This window comes from Rhinatrema bivittatum, chromosome 14, assembly GCF_901001135.1.
Source record: "Rhinatrema bivittatum chromosome 14, aRhiBiv1.1, whole genome shotgun sequence".
NCBI lineage: Eukaryota > Metazoa > Chordata > Amphibia > Gymnophiona > Rhinatrematidae > Rhinatrema > Rhinatrema bivittatum.
The window spans coordinates 11415011-11435348 of record NC_042628.1 but is presented as its reverse complement, the minus strand read 5'-3'; the positions used below and the strand labels follow the sequence as shown (position 1 = coordinate 11435348).

General features: G+C 42.2%; 1 protein-coding gene across 1 annotated transcript in view; it reads left to right on the top strand.

Annotated features, from left to right (window-relative positions):
* The window catches only part of EIF3B (eukaryotic translation initiation factor 3 subunit B), a 36456-nt gene that overhangs the window by 317 nt on the left and 15801 nt on the right, over window positions 1-20338 (top strand). Inside the window, exons 2-11 of the mRNA XM_029576587.1 lie at window positions 2978-3170; window positions 4873-4992; window positions 5134-5191; window positions 10558-10686; window positions 12791-12948; window positions 13448-13579; window positions 13672-13738; window positions 16403-16449; window positions 17811-18021; window positions 18296-18368. Of these exons, the coding sequence (XP_029432447.1) occupies window positions 2978-3170; window positions 4873-4992; window positions 5134-5191; window positions 10558-10686; window positions 12791-12948; window positions 13448-13579; window positions 13672-13738; window positions 16403-16449; window positions 17811-18021; window positions 18296-18368 (1188 nt within the window). The remainder of the gene's footprint in view (window positions 1-2977; window positions 3171-4872; window positions 4993-5133; window positions 5192-10557; window positions 10687-12790; window positions 12949-13447; window positions 13580-13671; window positions 13739-16402; window positions 16450-17810; window positions 18022-18295; window positions 18369-20338) is intronic.

The window sequence follows — 20338 nt, the reverse complement described above, 5'->3', positions numbered from 1 at the left end:
GCAGCGGGCGTAGGCCGAGGCGCGCGCGGAGCTGCGGGGGCCGGCGGGAGGAGGAGGACGCGCTGCGGCCTAGTCGCGGCCGGCTGTGCGGAGCGCGGCCTCGTTACGCGTCGTCCTGGCTCAGCTCCGGGTTTTCCCGGCTCCTGACTTCGACTTGGAGGCCGGGGACACATCCTGGGAGCAGCCAGCCTCCCACTCGCCTCCGGCTGGTGTGGGTGGGCTTGTGTGCGGCCTCCCTCCGCAGACACCCATTGTATTTTCCCTGGGCCGTCCAGGATGAAAAGACGTTTCAGTCCTGGGGCAGGGCGGGTATCTCGCCTCGCTTCACGGCGGCGTTCCTGGAGGTTGTCAGTACTTGAGGGGGATTCAAAACAGAGAAGGGAACTGGGTGCACACAGAGCCTTTTGTGCAAAGGCCACGTCTAGGGTTTTCAGAGTCCGAAGAAATTGGGAGTTTCCTTGTGTTTCACAATGAAAGGCAAACACCTGTTGCTATAAGACCAAGGTCCTTTAGGATAAAAGGTGGACTCCTATGTATGCAGTGTCCTATATGTAGATCTTTCCACCTGCACCCCATTTGGCTCTGTATTACCAGAAGTTTGTATTTTCTATTCATGATAGATCAGTGATCAACTTTAAGAAGTTGTAATGCTACCAACTGTCTTATTGTAATGCTTTTGATTTGTGTTTGGTAAGATATGGTAACGGTACAGTGCAAAGTACAATGTCGCATCACTAATACCTTAACTGCTACCTACTATTAATTTTATGCCAAGGTAAACCTGTTTAAAATATTAAAGACATTTTCTCTACTGCATAGGGAAAGAGTGATGTGAGTATGGATGGATTATTGATAATACTTAACCAAGGGACTGTAAAATTCACAAATCATGGAGTAAAGCCAATAATAATGGGAAAAAGCTCAGTGAGCAACACACCTGTGTCCAGCAGTGTCAAAAAACAAACTTAATAATCCAGACAGCATGCAGTTATGGGCATAACGGTAACTGAGGCAGTTTTTTCAGTAAAATGACTGGATCATAAAGTGTATCCAGATTTGATGAAAAAGCAAATAGAGCACTGCTTTTGCCACACTAACAACTAATCCTTTTGTTATGCTTGCAACGAAGCTCGTGGGATCTTTGTACTTAAGAAATATGTTTACATCCTTATAAATGAAATGTCACATTTGTAAACATTTGTATCTTGTTTATGGTAAGTTATCTTACATTTATGTTGAATGTATATATGGGCTCAAAAGCAAGAACTGCCAAGACTAATCAAGGCAGATTTCCCTCATTTTACCTGTGGAACTATTTCAGATGTGAAATACATTACAGTAGCTATATCTTTTCATAGCGAATGTTTGAAACAGGCTTTTAAAATGTCCAGTAAAAATAATGGATTTAATGTATGTTGGGGGTTCAGTTATTAGCCCAGGAATGTTAGCTTGTCTGACGTTCTCGTTTTGGGTGTTACCACTTAAGAATAATGCTCATAGAACAGGGTACAATATTTGCTAAAAAAAAAAATATATATATATATATATATACACTCCTCCTGCAGTTTATACAAGTTTCTGAATATTTCAGAACTGAAATCTTTCTATCATGATTTGAATGTGTTTTCACTGACTAGATATTAAAAACAAGATTATTCCAGCTACTTAATTGGTAAAGCGCTATGTACATTTTGTGTTATTTATTATTAAAGTGATATGCTGCTTTACATTGACACCCCAAAGCAGATTGCAATGTAGTAATAACAAACTATATTACAAATTACTAGAACTGTTAAGTAATAGTAGTAATGCTTTTTATAGGCAAAATAATGGTACTCCATTACTCTTCTGGAGGTACACCTAATAAGTCAGGTTTTCAGGACATCCATAATAAATATGCATGAGAGAGATTTGCATACATTGGAAAGCCTGGGTATGCACATCTATCTCATGCATATTCATTGTGGCTGGGTGTGTCTCCAGGGGAGGGTTGGGCAATATTGATCCATCAAATCTTTATTTTAATGTTTTGTTGTTGTTGTTTTGATGGAGATTCCGTTGTTTATTGTGGATATGTGAATCCTATATAGGAGCATTCTGTTTTCCAGTGTGATGTGTACAGGATTTACACTTCATTTCAGTATAATCTTTAAAACTCAGCTAGTCAAGACCTGTATTAGGTTAATCCAGTGAAGATATTGCCTTATTTTGTATTGATCTTTTATTTCTGCACATTCACGTGGACTAACAGCTGGATTTTTCTTTTTATCATTATCTCTTGTAGATAGAAACTGAAACCATATCTACCATCACTAAAGATGGGTGGATATGTCAAATTTCATGTTTTTAATAATTTAAAAAATTCTAACTAATATCAGTCTGTGAGAAACTTGAAAAGCTTCTTCTACATTTTTTTGTGAGCTGCCTTTATAAAAGTTCTTTTAGCACCTCCTGTTTGCAAATATTGTGTGAAACCCAAGGCAAAACATTAAATAAATACTTGGAGGAAAACTATATTTATTTTTTAGCTAGAAATGCAAAATAGGCACAGGAAAATGCCATCCACCTATTAACACAAGTATAGACAGCCTATTCTCCAGATCCTGAGCATCTACTTTAAATCAATAATTATAGATTTTTGTAATTTTGTGTTTGCAGAAAATGCAATAAAATTGGCGTTCAGCAGCAAAATATTAAATATTTTGCTATTTTCTATTAATATTGGCTAAAAAGCTACAGTCCATATTAACAGAACTCAGCTATCATAAAGGCCATATCCTCAAGTTTGGCATGGACATACTGGGTAGGTCCCAGTCATGATAAAAATTCTCTTCTTATCAAGGAGTAATTGTTTGTTACAGAAACAGTTACTGATTTTAAGATAAAGATTTGGAGTTTGGCATTTTGAGTACGTGCACCTTCCCAAGACTCCCCACAAACTAGTACATCATACTGAGTGTGCAGGTTTTTGTTGTAGAGTTACTGGGTGATATTCTAAAAGACCAACCTCAGGAGGCAGATGGAATTGATTCGGTGATTGTGGTGGACAATGTTCCCCAGGTCGGGCCAGACCGCCTTGAGAAGCTGAAGAATGTCATCCATAAGATCTTCTCCAAGTTTGGCAAAATCACAAATGATTTTTATCCAGAAGCTGATGGGATGACCAAAGGGTGAGTGTTAATGTAGGAGGAAGTATAACACAACATGGGTTACTTTTTGTAACAGCAAATATGCAAGTGTTACACCAGTTTTCAAAGCTAAATGGAAAAATATGTATGTAGATGCAAACTCCTCCCCGACCCCACTCTCAAGAATGCCTGTGGTCAACTTGGATAAATTTACACATACAAGACATACACACAAGTTCACTCGCATATGCCATTTTGTAAAAGGCCATTTCTGCAGGTGAAACACTGTTTTGCCTGAGAAAATGCATTTGAAAATTACCTTCCCTGTGTTGTGTAAATTGGAACCTGCATCCTCTAAATCTTTGTATGGATAAAGGAAGATAGGAGTGAAAATAGCAGTTTCCAGGGTGGTGCCTGGTAAAGTTTTGAGTGTAATCTCAAGCTTTAGCATAAATTGATTGAAACAGTTTTTTTTATTTTTGCCAGACACACATTGTTGTTTGCCAAAGCTTGTCAGAATTGGAAAGAAATGAGTGGCAGTTACTACCAGTGCGCTAAGGGGTAGATTTTAAATACTTGCGCGATCGCGTACTTTTGTTCGCGCACCAGGCGCGAACAAAAGTACACTGGATACGCGCGCAGGGGGTGCACATTGTGCAACCTGTGCGGCCGAGCCCAAGGCCGCGACGCTGCCTGTTCCCTCCGAGGGCCGCTCCGATTTCGCAGCGGCCTCTGAGGAAACTTTCCTTCGCCCTACCCCCCAACCTTCCCCTACCTAACCCACCCCCCCACCGGCCCTATCTAAAACCCCAACCCCCCCCTACCTTTGTCGGACAAACGTTACGCCTGTACGCCGGCAGCCCCGCTCGGTCCTCTGGTTCCCTGGGGGTGGTCCGGAGGCCCTCGACCAACCCCCGGTCCGGGTGCCCACGCCCCTGGGCCCCGCCCCCAAACGCCACCACGGCCCGCCCCTGAAATGCCCCGGAACACGCCCACCTCCCGCCCCTGTTTCGAAAGCCCCGGGACTTACACGCGCAGGCGGGCTATGCAAAATAGGCGCAGCCGCGGCGCCACGGGCCTTTTTTAAAATACCGCCCCTAAGAGCAGATGCTCTACCCCCACATGTGTCTGTCCTTCTTAATTGTTCTTTGCATCTCTGTCCTGCACACATTTTAGAATGTCATTCTGGGGTTTATATCTGCCACAGAGAACTCATGCCAAGCAAGAATTGCTCCTTAATAGAGAAGTGGGGTGTTGGCCTAAATGACTGGAGATACACAGTTGATATTTGTTTGCAGCTTGTTACTCCCAGCTTCAGTATGTCTCATAAGGACATAAGATGTGCCATGGTGAATCAGAGCAAAGGTCCATCGAGCCCAGCATCCTGTCTTTGACAGAGGCCGATCCCGGTCACTAGGAAGTACCTGGCAAATCCCAAAGAGTAGCTTCATTTCTTGCTGCTCATTCCCAGCCTACCCAAGTCTACCTGGCTAATAGCTGTTTATAGACTTTTCCTCCAGGAACTTGTCCAAACCTCTTTTAAACCCTGCTATGCTAGATGCCTTTACCCATTCTCCAGCAACAAATTCCACTGCGTGTTACTTGTCTGGCGCTCATTACTTTCAGCTCCAATATGGTTTTTACTACTGTGTTGAGCTAAGGGAATCTTGAAATGTAAATGGAGTGTGTGGACAGCAAGGGATGTTAGACCCAAGATCCTAAATCTGACTACCTTATATTATAGGTATATTTTCTTGGAATATGCATCTCCAGCTCATGCCGTGGATGCAGTAAAAAATGCAGATGGCTACAAGCTGGACAAGCAGCACACTTTCCGGGTGAACCTCTTCACAGATTTCGACAAGTGAGTTTGACTCTGATTAATTCTTTCCCCTTTTTTCTTTTTTCCTAATACCCACATTTTATAAAAGCTTTAGTCGCCTGCTGTAAGTCTCACCATCAAGTCTTTCAAGAAATGTGCTTAGAAATATGTTTACTGTTGCAGGTATATAGTCGTCAGTGACGAGTGGGATATTCCAGAGAAACAGCCATTCAAAGATTTTGTAAGTTCAGATTACAGGAAATGCAGTGATCTTCTATGATAGCAGGGCTTGAAAAATTTTCTCTACAACTTACTGGCCAGAGATGAAATGCACTTGCCATATATTTGGTTTTGGGGATGGGGATGCATGGCGAGTGCATTTCTTCTCTGGAAAGAGCCGCCCCTCCCCCATCTACTTGCAGCCTTTCTCTCATACCCTGTCCCAGTCAGGTGCCATTCTCTCACTTTTCTCCTCACTCTTTACCCCTCTCTACCTCAAAGACCTTGCTGGCATCTGATGTCCCAAGACACTTCCTGCTGCTTTTCTCCTCTGAGAGGGGTTGGGGCTTCCTGGTGCCCAGCTCCCTCCAACCTGGCTTCCTGGCACTCTTCCACCTCCTCCGTTCCCTGCGGCTCATCTCTGCTGCTTTCCTTTGATCCCACTCTGCTGCGTCTTGTTGGCAGGAGAGAGAATGAGTGTTCCCCATGGCCCTGCACCACCTCGGTGCTGCTTCGGGTCAGCAAGAAGTATTCCCACTGCCTCTGCCCATCCTGTTCTCTCAGCTGCCTTCCTCTTGCACTTCTGTAGCGGCAGGAGTGTTTGCTGTTTCTCGCCAACAGTGAAAAGCAACTCGCCAGAGGCAAACAGGCAAGCATACGTTGAGTTTGAGAGTACTCCTAAGGAGAGTGGTGACAAACTAGGCTGCGGATATTCATTATTAAGGATCAAGGTCTTTGTAGGGTATGAAATCTACAAGGGCCAACAGCAAAAGCGCTGAAGTACATAAGATTTTAAGACTAAGACCGCATAAGCCTCTTCTTCAGATAAGGGACAGATGTTCAGCTGCAATGGGAATTCCTCATCTCATTTCCCTGTTTGCCATATGCTCTCATACTGATCCATGAATGGCATTTCATTCTTAAAAATGTACAATTGGCATCAAATGGGCAGTGTGGATAAACACTCAATCCAAAAATGAGTCCTGTACCTTATATGCCCCATAATTTTCAATTTTTTTTTTCTAAATTGCATAAGAGCCCAGCCAAAAAAAAAAGGCTTTAGTGACTCCTTAGGAAACCAATTCACCATTTGTAGTGGCTCTTTAACATTCCAAATGTATCAGGTCCCAACTTCCATGTTTCAAGAGAACCTCTGCCTCGGGGGACTTGAAAAAGACTGACCAAGAACTTGATAAGACAAACACCTTTTATCCAGAAAAGACGCCATAACTGTCTTAACCAATCACAGAATCTCACTGCTGAATGAACCTATATACAGTAATTAATGCAGCGCCTATATTTAAAAAAAAAAAAAAAATTCAAGATAAAGTGACCTTCGGTATCCCTTAAATAAAACCTAAACAGGACAAAAGTCCCAGATTTTGAAATCATAGCTGTTATCAAAAAATCCATGAATAAAAAAGACCATTCAATCTCAGCGTTTAAACCATGGAGCATTTATGATCTTCTGTTGCTGAATGTAAGAATCAAGCTTTGATAATGGCACAGTGGTGGTTGGTTTTGTTTTTTTTTATCAGAATAGCTGGAATGACTCATTGATAGGGCTTAGAGAGTGTTTTTATTTTAAGACTCCTTTACATGTTAATAAAGACTTCCCTCCTGGACTGCACGCAATCGATTTTATCAGATGGGATATTTTAGGCTTACAGTCTTTGGAGCATCTCTGGATTAACCATTCCCCTGTTGCTTTTGCAGTGTTTAGGGATAAATATAATCTTGTTGATAAATATCTATACCTCTATATTCAGCTGTGTTGTTTAAGCACTTTCTAAAGTCCAGTCTGTGTTATGGGTAATGGGAGGATTAAGGAGATAATGTCTAAAATACATAAGAATCTAACTGGAAAGTCACTAGCTAGGCTGAAGCATACAATGTCATGGGAAGCTGATCTGTGCACCCTCCGACTTAATATCATGGCGATATTAAGTCGGAGCTCCCAAAAGTTTAAAAAAAAAAAAAAAATTTGAAATAGGCTCGCAGGTTGAAAACCGGACGCTCAATTTTGCCGGCGTCCAGTTTCCAAACCCGTGGCTGTCAGCGGGCTCGAGAACCAACGCCAGCAAAATTGAGCGTCTGCTGTCAAATCCGCCGACAGCTGCTGCTCCTGTCCGAAAAGAGTCGCTAGGGACGCGTTAGTGTCCCTAGCACCTCTTTTTACCGCCGGGCCTAATTTAAATAAATGTATTTACTGTATCGCGCGCACAGGAGAGCGGGCACTTGCCCGCTCTCCCGTGTTTTTTACTGTATCGGCCCGTATGCAAGTGATACTCAAGGATCCCAGATACCATTTAGTGAGTATTCCAGTTCCTGATGTACCTGGTTTAATTCAGCGGTTAATATTGTAAATTGTGCTAGTGGCTAGACTATCCCTAGAGAGACATTGGAAGCAAACGTCTTGTCCACCTATAGAAGTAGTACATAAGAGCATAAGAAACTGCATAATATATATTTTCTTGGTCATCTTAGAGCTTTGAGACATGATGGCCTGGAGAAATGTAACAAGAAATGGGAACATATATCAAAGTGGTTGAAAGAAGATCAACCCTGATTTTGCATATTATATTGTGTTTATATATGTTAGACTCCTCTATATGCTATTTCATTTGATATGACATTTATTGCTGAAGGGTACTTATAGTATTGCCACAGGGGATGGGAGGGAAGGGGATGAATACATGGAAATTGTACCATAAACTATTACATTAGCCTAAAGGCTGCTGTTGTAATGTTATTTTATTTTCTTGCTGTTATGGTCAATAAATTTTAAATTACAAAAAAAAAATAGAATTATCCTTTGCATTGCATTAAACAAGCCTGCAAAAGAGTTCTCTATAGCAACTGGAATTTATTGTTGATATAAAAATGTTCTTCCAATGAAAAGAATTAGGTTTTTGTGCTATCTTTTTCAAAACAAGCACACTTGTTAAGAGGTATTATTGATTCTTGGCCCACTCTTCGTTTATTCATTGTTCAATCTCTCTGTAGACTTGCTTTCAAGCAGGGTTAGACTTTTCAAGACGTATTGGTTCAATCATATTTACCACAAGAGCCATTTTGACATTTAAAAATCAGGAACAAATCAATATTAAAGTCAACAGTTCTTGCAACAGTACATACCGTATGTTGTGTATGTGGCGGCTTGTCCTTGTGACTTACTGTACATTAACAAGATATGTAGAATTTTTGAAAAAGAATGATACAACTTCATAGCTGTGTAATCTACATCCCATCAGGAGGCATCAATGGTGAATCTTTCAAAAACAACCACCCCTACAGCAGATGGAGTATTTTGGACAGTTTTAAAATAAGATTATGGGGTAGGCGGGTGATTTGGACTGTAAACTCAGATACTTGAAACAATGTTGGATATTTTTTTTTTATACTGACATTCGATCTTAGATATCACATCTGTTTACATTCAAGTACTGTAGGTATTTCTCTATCCCCAGAGGGCTTACAATCTAAATAAACACTGAACTGAGTGGTCTATTTTACATTAATGGATTTTTTTGATAATTTTGATTTCAAAATCTGGGACCTCTTTGTTCCACTTAAGCTTTATTTAAAGAATATTCTTTGTAAATAATGAGGGTCACTTTAATTAACATGATGTTTTGATAAATATAGGGGTTGGGTTAATCATATGGTTTCACTCTGCAGTGTGATTGGTTTAAGATAGTTATGGTGTCTTTTTGGATAAAAGGCGTTTATCATATCAAGCTCTTGGTCGGTCGTTTTCAGGTGTCCTAAGGCAGAGGTTCTCTTGAAATGTCAGAACATGATATATATGGAATTAATTAATTAATTTAAAATTATTTTTAGCCCACGCCCTCCAGTGTTCAGGGCAGGTTACAACATTACTAGCATAAAAGCAAGTATTCACATGCATAATCTATATAAAACAACAGCAATGGTAATTGAAAAAAACAGAAATCTTATGATGTTGCGATCAGATTATTAAATTAAAAACCCACAGCTATATTTTCCTGCTTACGTTCTAGCCTTCTAAAGGTCATTTGGAGAGAAATGAGGACCTTCAATTCTGTATGGCGACTGCCTCAATGAGGGGAGACTTAAATGGGGGTAAAGAGAAAACAATTGTGAAAAAATGTTTTCAGAGCTCCTTTGATATCTTTAGTTGTTAAGAATCGGATATTTTACGAGAGAGAATTCCAAAGTGTAGGTCCAGCCAGTAAGGGCAGTGTTAGCCCTGATCGGTGGTAGCTTTTGTACATCCCATTGGTGCTGAGTCCTTCTAGCTAGAAAATGGAGAAATTACTTACCTGATAATTTGTTTTCCTTAGTGTAGACAGAGGGACTCAGCATCCCACCCACGGCTGCCCTAAGAATGGTGACAAGGTTTCCCCCCTGTGGAGTAGATATCGATTCGAAGAGATAACAGATAAGCCATCAGCCAGGCCCTAGATCAGGGAATCTATAATGTTACTAGGATTCAGTGTTTGTTTGGTTGAGATCAGTTTTTAATCAAGTGTTTTCGATAGTACGTCCACAGTGGCTTTTGAAGAGAATAATGAAGGGCTGAGGTCACTCCAGGGGTGAATCTAGGGTGACGTCAGCTTTGAAACCTGACTGCCTCCATCTGCTGGCAGGGGAGTATAAACCCATTGGTCCTGATTTCATCTGTCTACACTAAGGAAAACAAAATTATCAGGTAAGTAATTTCTCCTTTAGAAATTGTTTGGGTTGATTTTTGGGTTGAGAATGTTTACTCTCACTGCTCGTTTGATGCCAAAACACTTTTTAAGGAAGAATTATGCTGTTCATGGATTTACTGTGAGAGAATATGGCAAATTTGTTTTTTATTAGTTATCCTAAATTCTTCATCGAAATCTGCAGCACAACCTAACTCTCCTCTCCATGTGGAAAAGCTCATACCCAGTATGGAGATTCATTTCTCCATATTTAAGGCCAATAAGGAAAAATATTCATTCACACGACCATAGCCACTGTAATGAAAAAAAGAGAGAGGAATAACAGTGAAGCCCAGGCCAGGGCTCGTCCTTCTAGGAACGACAGGATGTAGGTGGTCTTTGAAGCTTCAGAGGGAAAGAGGGTAGGCTGTAATGAAAAATGCATGCTGCATTGATTAACAAACCCTCTGCACATCTTGGCTTCACCCGTAAAGCGGGTAGGTGTGGATAAAGGTACAGTGGTCTTAAGGGTTACCGCTGGTGACAGCAATTCCTTCACAGGAGGAGCTGAAGAGTTCAGTTGAGCGTGCAACTGATTGAAAAATTGTTTAGGATATGTAGGGATAGATTGATGGAATTTTAAAACAGAGTACATTTTGAATCAGATAATTTCAGTAGGAATTTCACTGACCAAATTCTTTCTCTTCCTTACCAGGGGAACTTGCGCTATTGGCTGGAAGATGCTGACTGTAGAGATCAGTACAGTGTTATCTTTGAGTCCGGCGATCGCACTACCATCTTCTGGAATGACCCTAAAGAGCCCGTCTCAATTGAGGAGAGAGCAGTGAGTAGTCCTGAGGAATGAGCAGAAAAGAATTCTGTACAGGAATTGAGGGTGGGGGAGTCTTCTCCTAGTTTGTCTGCAGAGGATGATGGTACAGAGCTTAGGATACTTGAATGCCAGCCATCAGCATTGCTCACAGAACTAAACAAATTTGCCTTTTGCTGTGCATCTCCTCAGTGCCTTCTGTGTTTCTGATAATTGGATCCTTTTTTCTGCACAAGGTTGTATCGGCATAATGAAATTAAACTAAAAATACCTTATCTGAGAAGTTTCAACAAAAGGAGGAGAGGAATTGTTTGGTGATTAAAAGGTAGATGCAAAAGCCATTTAGGAAATTTGCTGACTTGTTAGGTTCTCCCAGGAGTTTCCCTGTAACTTTAATTATTGTCCAGAGAAAAAAAATCAGATGACAAAGTTGTCTTAATATAGAGAGATCAGATTAGAAATATTTGTAATTTTATTGTAATTTTACTTCCCTGTACATACCGAATCAGTCCAGACTCCTGGGTTCATACATCTGTTCCAGCAGGCGGAGACAGAGAAAGCAAAACTGACACTGCTTTATATCTGCTGCTGCCCCCTGCAGTTCTCTGTCTCCCAGCAGTGCAGGACTGATGCTTGAACCCTGCAGTCTGATTTAGTAACTTTTTGGTTGATTTTTTTAATTTTAAGTTGAGCCTTCCTCCCAGGGGGTGTGGGGTTGTTCGTGAGGAGCCCCTAACCTGTCTGGTTGAGGTGGTGGGGGCTGGGGGTCGGTGACCCTTTTGTGTACATCCATACCCCGAAGTAACCGTGAGGTGCACATCCGGTGGTCCGGATCCCTCCCTGTCGCGAGTTGGCTCCCAAATTAGTCTCCTCACTTTCCTCTCCTGTTTAATTGCTGAATTGAGCTGGACAGCTCTCTTCAGTGCTAGGAGAGGAATCTCTCAGTGAGGCTGCTTTTAGTGCAGTAAAGTTTGTAAAAAAAAAAAAAAGGTTTTTGGTAGGCAGGAACAGGTAGGAAGTACAAGGGAGATATGACTCCTTTCTTTTTTTTCTCACAGATGTGCATTTAATCCACACTTCGACTTTTACCTGGAGGTTTCTTGCTAGTGTCCCCTTTTATGGTGTTCACCTATGCACACCTTCCGCTATCTTCTGTGCTTTCGCCAGTCTTAGTCTCTGCCCCCTTGACTTGAGTGCCTTAAATTAAAACATAATTTCTTACCACTGTACAATTGTTAATCTCATTTATCATCTGACAGATGAATCACTAGCAGCAAAATGCTAGTGCCACTCCCCCTTCACATCTGATCAAAACAAGAAAAAGTGAAATTTTTGTACACAGGCGTGGATGGCCTAGTGGTTTATTTATTGGTTTTTATTTACCGACATTCATCATGTAGTATTTGGAGTGTTTAAAATAGACTGAGAACCAGATGATCCAGGTTCAGGTCCTGCCTCTGCCTCTGACACATGTTATAACCTTGGGCATATCAATTTATCTCCCATGTCTCAGGAATCCCATTTATATTGTTAACTCTGCAGGGACTCGTGGCTTGTGTGCAATACAATAACTAACACCCAACAATACAGACATAAGCAAATCATCATAGCAATATAAAACTTTAGTACTAACATTTTAATGAAATATTAAAAAGCTCTTTCCAGCACAGGCATATTGGCCTCAAATCAATTACTGATTAAGAGACTAAAGGCTTGTGAAAAGAGTTTTTGGCTTTCTTTCCAAATGACAAATAGTCTTCCTCAAGCAGGTCCCGAGTCCTCCTGTCTACACTAAGGAAAACGAAATTATCAGGGAAGTAATTTCTCCATTAGAAGAGAGCATGTCTGAGAAAATAGACCTGATTGGAACATCCCATTCATATCAGTGAAGCTATCCATTACTTTTAGGTTTGTTATATCTGATATACCTCTCAGCGAGAAATAAAAACATTCTAGAGTTAGAAACTTTATTACAGAAAAGGTTTTTATAAACATGTTTGTATTTTGTATGAACAGTCTATATTTAGGGATGTGACAACTTATGAACTGCATGATCTTGATGAGCGAAGAGGTTCTATGAGGAATTCTGTGTCTGACTTGTGCTTTGCCTTTTTTGCAGCGATGGACGGAGACATACGTGCGTTGGTCCCCCAGAGGTACTTATCTGGCCACATTTCATCAGAGAGGGATTGCACTGTGGGGTGGAGAGAAATTCAAACAGATTCAGAGGTTTAGCCATCAAGGGGTGCAACTCATTGACTTCTCACCATGTGAAAGGTACGGTTTCTGATCTGCTACGTTAAGTTCGTCAAACAATGAAATGATGTCTTGTGGTTTGCAAATTTATATTTTTTGGGGGACACATTGCTTAGGAAATTCACTTTCATGATTTTTCATTAACACTTTTGCTTTATTCACCAGGGAATATAGTCTGCTTTATAGAATAATAAAAAGCTTTCTCTGCTGCACGTGCTATGCAACTGTTTTATTTTTATACCTTACTACATATGGCTGACGTAACTTGGATTGTGTATTATTAGAATCTGTGAGGGCACTTGTATCCTGAAAAGCTATGCACAAGAATAGTGAAACGTTTGGCATGCTTTATTTAAACTTCCAGAAAGTATCTCCGGCCCAGTATGGTGACAGTGAACATGGAGAGCGCTCTTTCTTTGATTCCTGTTTTGTTTTTTTTTAACTTGGCATTGTATATTGTGATTGGTTATACTTCCGCAGGAGAGGGCTGCATCAGTGCTCTATTTGTTTCTTCCTCTAGGTATCTGGTAACATTTAGCCCTCTAATGGACACCAAGGATGACCCCCAAGCCATCATTATCTGGGATACCCTTACTGGACAGAAGAGGAGAGGATTCCATTGTGAAAGCTCGGCCCATTGGCCTATCTTTAAGTAGGTTGCATTGTAATAACATTGATTTCAGTTTATAATTGGTTGGGTTTATTTGAAAGCTTTGCAATGATTGTCTTCGATTCTCCCTACAGGTGGAGCCATGACGGTAAATTCTTTGCTCGAATGACCCTAGACACCCTCAGCATTTATGAAACACCTGTAAGTAAACCTATAGTGCCTAAATGTAATCTGCTTTGAATTGGCTCACCAGCCACAAAAGGTCCCAAAATAATACAAAAACCCTCCTTAAAGTCCATGAGCCTCCTTTCCAATAATTTTGGTTTCTCATTTTAACACAGCTCACAGTATCTCCCTCTGATAATTTCCTGGGGCTCTCTGTGTGCCATGGCTGCTTTTCTTCTCGCATGGGCTGAGAGAAGACTTCCCATATAAAGGAAGATTTCCCTGTCCCTGGAGGGCTTACAATCTTAGGGGCCTGATTTACTAAAGATTTTCTGCCATTCTGTGTCTGAGGGGAAAAATGCTTAGTGAATGAGGCCCCTGAGGCAGTGGAGAGTGAAGTGACTTGCCCAAGGTCACAGGGAGCATCAGCAGGATTTGAACTCTGGCTTCCCTGATTCACAACCATTGCTTTACCCACTTGGCTACTTCCTACATTATTTTTGGTATTAGTTTGAAGGTGGTGTAGTCTTGGTATTTCGCACTGCAGTGGCTGACGCTTACAGTTTAAAAGCCTGATTTATTGCAGATGTTTTTCTCATTCTTTGCCTTTGGGATGAACGTTTGATAAATCAATCCCTTCGTGATAAATCAGTTGCTCAGTTTTCTTTTTTTTACTTTTTTTGTTGCTATCCTGTGGAGGAAAGTGAAATTGAGAATTTTGTGCAATTTTATGTTTTTTTAAATCTGGAAGAACGATTAAGAAATGCTTTTTAAATAAATAAATAGAATGCTTTAAACTGTTTATGAAATGCACTTACATTTCTGAACCCGTTCTGAGAAAGCAAACTTGCAGGCCGATACAGTACAGTGCGCGCCGGTGGAGCGCACTGTTAACCCGCATTTGGACGCGCGTTTTCGACGCGCTAGCTTTACCCTTTATTCAGTAAGAGGTAATAGCGCGTCGAAAACGCGCGTCCAACCCTCCCCCGAAACTAATAGCGCCTGCAACAAGCAAATGCATGTTGATGGCCCTATTAGTTATTCCCGTGCGATACAGAAAGTAACGCCTGCCGGCGCCGGGGAAGTGTACAGAAAAGCAGTAAAAACTGCTTTTCTGTGTACCTTCCGACATAATATCATGGTGATATTAAGTCGGAGGCCCCAAAAGTAAAAAAAAAAAAAAAAAAAAAAAGTAAAAATTAAAATTAAAAATCGGCCTGCGGGTCGGAAGACGGACGCTCAATTATGCCGGCGTCTGTTTTCCGAACCCGTGGCTGTCAGCGGGTTTGAGAACAGACGCTGGCAAAATTGAGCGTCGGCTGTCAAACCCGCTGACAGCCGCCGCACCTGTCAAAAAGGAGACGCTAGTGTCCCTAGCGCCTCCTTTTACCGCGGGCCTTAATTTGCATAGGCCACCCTCCTGAATCGCGCGCCCAGGAGAGTGGCCTGTGCGCGCATCGGGAGAGCGGGCGCTCGCCAGCTCTCCCGCGTGTTTTTCTGATTCGGCCTGTTTCCATTTCCTGTTTCACTTTCGGTTTCCTCTGTGCAGCGGCAGCAAAGTTCATACAGATCGAAACAACTGTGGTGATGCCATTCACTGAACCAGTTTCTTGTGTGCTGCGGCAGAGTCTCTTGCTTCAATTAGCATAATTTTGATTCTGCATCATTCGTTGAAAACAGTCAATGCTGTTAGAAAATTTAGGAGTATACCAAGTAGAAATGGGCATCGTTCCCTGTACGTACCAGGATCAGTCTGTTTAACATTTATTCACCTCCTTTATAATGCCTGGCTTTATGGCAGAGGTTTTTTTTTAATTATAATTTTTTTTTTTTTACCAGTAGGTCTCCTTTCTCCTTTTTCTTCCAGCTCAGTCAGAAAGAGGGCTGAGATCCTGACCCCATGAGTCTTCATTCACAGCCACCCAGTGATTTCTTCCTCTCTCTTAGTAGACCTTCCCACTGTTCCAAGTCTGGTCATTGCAGCAACGGTCCTGAGGCTGGGAGCTGTACACCAGGGCTCTAAATCCCACCAAAAGATCTCACCCTTATTGATGACCTCTTTCCCCAAGGCTGTGAACGTTTCCTCTGCAGAAGCCCCAGACAACTTTGGGGTACAGAAGGCCCAAGCAAGGAATGGATCTGGGGTCCCTTCGCTTGGCAGGACGTGGCGCAGCACACGGCACAGCTATTGGGCAAGCCCCCGGCACAATTTTTTTTTTTTTAAAGGGGAGGTTGGCATCATAAATTGTGAGAAAATCAGAAAAATGAATTTGGCCATTACATAACAGTGGTGCCCTGGAGTTCATAAAGATTGCCTCACACGTGGACACTTTTATCCTTTGGTGTATTTCTACTGCCACTTTCTTGCATACTGGACCACAGCTCACTTATTACTAGGGACAGGGTCACTGATGCCTTATCTGTTACTCATGGGATTGTGCAGTTACAGAGAGGATTTGCACCACATCCTGCATGCTTTCTTTTTCTGATTTGGTAAAATATTTTATTAGGCCGCTATCTGACATTACAAATGGGACAAACAGAATTAAAATCTTCACTTCAGATGGTATTTTCTGCTGTAGGCTCCTGGTTAATGTACGAAATGGATTCTGAGCTCCTGCCTTTGGGGCATTTGGGAAGGAAAATGCGAGTGGAAAATGCAAATTTTAAAGCCTTTTCTTATTTGTTTTTTCTTTGCAGTCCATGGGTCTGTTGGACAAAAAAAGCTTGAAAATCACAGGGATAAAGTGAGTACTTGTCCTCTTGTACCTGTTTTTGCTGCTAAAAGCCTATATATTGGCGCTGATGTCAAGAGCTGGAATCAAAACTATTGCCTCAAGTTTTCCATTTCCCCTCATGTCCTCTGCTGAATCCGGAGACTGCTAAACATGTGGGGGTTTCCTTTTCTCCTTCAGAAAGGGAGAGCACATTAGGGTGGAAAACGCAGAAAAAAAAACCCTTGCTCTTTCTCCATTCTAAGCAAGAAGTATAATAGTGAGATTACCATTCCTGTCCTCTGATATTTCGTGCAAAGACTTATATAGTTGTCTAGTTCTTGTCCCTCCTTATTACTCTGATCATGTTTTTCTTGTTGCTTTATATACACCATGCTGAATATAGTGTAGCGTGTAAGGCTGTGTCTTTCAGACTTTCTAGCTCATTTATCTCATGCCCAGCATCTATCCCAGCCCTCCTCTGATTGGAGAACTATTGACCTAAGGTATTGAAATTTCATTTGCCTCATCTCTTTTTGCAGAAGTTTGATTTTTGAAAACCTCCCATGGCCTTCTGTACCATCTTTCTGCTGACTCCCAGATCTACCTATCTACACCAGAAATTTTTATCAGGAATATTGTCCAAAATCTCATATTGCTGCCTTGATGTCCCACTGCCATCTTAAACTCAACATCGCCAAGACAGAGTTCCTTCTCTTCCCTCTTTCTCTGTTTCTGTGGATAATGTGGTCATCCTCCCAGCCCCCTCAGCTTGTAACCATAGGGTCATCTTCAATTTCTCTCCTGTACACAACACTGCTAAAATTCAGCTGCACAGCTTATCTTTGGACAGTAGCTTTTCTTCTCAGGTCACTGCCTTGGCTTACTATCTGTTTCTGCATACAGTTCAAGCTTCTCTTACTCCAAGAGCCTTCACTCTACTGCTTCTCATGACATCTCTTATCTCTTCCTACACCCCTCCTTGTGAACTCTGCTCATCAAGTTGCTCTTATCTCTGTCGTCCTCCTCTACCCCCAATAACCGATTCTGTGTTTTCTGTGTTACTGCACCATCTGCCTGGAATAGGTTTCCTAAGTTGAAGCATCACACTTCTCTGTTCTTCTTCAAATCCAATTTAAAAACTACCTTTTTTGAAGCTGCTTTTAAATCTTAACCCCTGATGCTCCCGCTCGCAGCCTTATTTTCTTAATGAAATCCCCAGAGTCTCTTCTTCTGTCCTGTATGTTTGTATGCTCTATGGAACATAAACTGTCCTGCATGTATATTTGTAAAGTGCTCCACATGTTAAGTAGCACCATAAAAGTGATGATTAGTAGCAGCACAATACGAGAGGTTTGAACATCTCATCATCTTTCCTTTCCTCTCCCATCTAGGGATTTCTCATGGTCTCCGGGGGGGAATATCATTGCATTCTGGGTACCAGAGGACAAAGACATCCCAGCTAGAGTGACTCTGATGCAGCTTCCATCCAGACAGGAAATCAGAGTGCGTAACTTGTTCAACGTAGTAGACTGCAAGCTCCACTGGCAAAAGAATGGAGATTACCTGTGTGTAAAGGTAGACAGGACGCCTAAAGGTACACAGGTATGTTGCCGTAGGGTATCAAAGCTGATTAATCCTGGTAAAGTTGTACATTGCCGACATCAGTAGTTGTCTGTGTTGGTTCCACTTTGAAACATGCCAGCCCTTTCCCCAATGCTCTCGGCTAACAGTGCAGCGCCTTCTCTGTCACTGCGCTAGGTAAATTGTCTTCGCTTTTCTGTTTGGAAGCAGCTTGCATAATAGCTGCTGTTCTGAAAATAATGCAGATACTTCAGGCTGGAAGTAAAACACTCGTCTTTTTTTTTTTGTTTGATAGGGTGTGGTGACCAATTTTGAGATCTTCCGGATGAGAGAGAAACAAGTTCCGGTTGATGTGGTAGAAATGAAAGGTACATCGCATATGTATGATTGGATTGGCTGGGACAGATTCCATTCTGAAGCCGTCGCTTCTGTTAGATTATACCTCTCGAGCAGTGGTGACCAGCTCTGTTCCTTGTGAGCTACAAACAGGCCTGGTGTTCAGGATATCTACAGTGAGAGAGATTGACATGAACTGCCTCCATTATATGTAAATCTCTCTCATGCATATTCACTGTGGATGTCCTGAAAACCAGGCTTGTTTGTGGCTCTCAAGGACCCAGGATTGGCCATTCCTGCTGTATAGTATTTCAAGGACTATGTGCCTTTTGGGGAACATTTGATTGACTAAGCTGACACTGACTGTCAATAATTGATACTTGTTGGAGTAGATGTGAAGTTAGTTGTGTGCATGTCCTAGATGGAAGAGAATATTGTCACAAAGAGGAAGCATTGAGATCACCCAGCGGATAGAGGACCAAGTGACAGTCTCCTTTCTTATTTAAGGGCTTTTCCTTAACATATATTTGTCTAATTGCCCTCCATAAGCTTGAATTTAAATATTAAGGAATTGATGTACTAAAGGATTTCTCCCATTTTATGTCACTGGGAAAGATGTTTGAAATGGGGTACCACTCCATCTTAATGTTCCTCCCTCCCCCAGGAGGAACCAAACTGCAGCATTAATAGCTTTATTGGTTTACTATAGGGACAATGCATTAAAACAAAGTATGGAGTGAATGTACTAAAGTGTGTTAATATCTGTTGCTAACACACACAAACATGGTGGTTATCACACTAATGGCCAGTTTTAATAACAAACAAATGAAGCTAAAGTATGCACATACATGGGATAGTATCGCAAAAATATAGCTATACCTCACTAAGGTGTAGTTAATTTTTTTTTCCTTAGCGTTAGGGTAGGTCAATCCCAATGAGTGGGTTATGCACTTCTGCCAGCAGACAGAGACAGCGTAAAGGCGGGCATCACAGCCATTGTCCTGCCCCGACATCAGCCTGCCAGTATTTTCTGTCTCCAGCAGATGGTGGACTTGCATTTCCCTTCGGGGATTGCCTATGAGTTTAAAAAAAAAAAGGTTGGAAAGGAGATGTCAGTGTAGCACCGCTTGCCTCCTGAGGTGATACCATGTGGACCCTCCCTCAGTAGAGTGCCTCAGTCTAGTAGCCACCTGGTGTGAACCTATATTCCAATTTCCTAGCGTGTAGCCAGATGGACTCAGGACCAATGGGTTTATGTTCCCCTGCTAGCAGATGGAGACGGAGTCGGGTTTCAAAGCTGATGTCACCCTAGAAGTACCCCTGCAGTGACCTCAGCCCTTCAGTATCTCTCTCCGTCTCCTAGCAGATGTGGATTGTGCCTTCCCTATTGGGAACACAGTACTCTTTAGAGAGAATTTTTGCCTTAAAATTTTACCTTTAAATTGGAGAAGGATTGAGCCCCACTCTCCCGCGGTGATACCTAATGGTCCCTCGCCCAGTTGAGAATTCCTGAGGCGATTTCTGAGATCCCTCTGTGGTGTGCCTTGGTCCGGTAGCCGGTTCCTGACATGGACTTTGCTGCAGAAGCAGCTGAAAGGCAGCGGGTGCAGGAAGCCGTGTGCAGCGGTGACAGCCTATGCCCTCTCCCCCCTGCAGCCGGAGACAGTCTCTGTACTCAGCTGGTAAGCACTGAGCCCAGGTAAGTAAAGAACTCCTCCGATTCAGAGACGTGCAAGGGCTTCGGTAAGTCTTTCCTCCGGTCTCCTTGCTCAGTGCACCGTACCGACGACATTCCCGATCCCGTTGGGGCAAGGGAAGGGAGTTTTTTTGAGCAGGTTGAGCAGCCCCCCAATGGGCTAGGCCCCGCTTCTCCACATGGCAGGCCAGGCGGCGCCATCTTGCGTGCGCTTTGGTGCGGCGCCATTTCCCCCATTGACCATCGGTACGCGTGGTGCAGGCCGGCCTAGCCCTGTTGTACACTTAATGCACGCACAACCGCGTG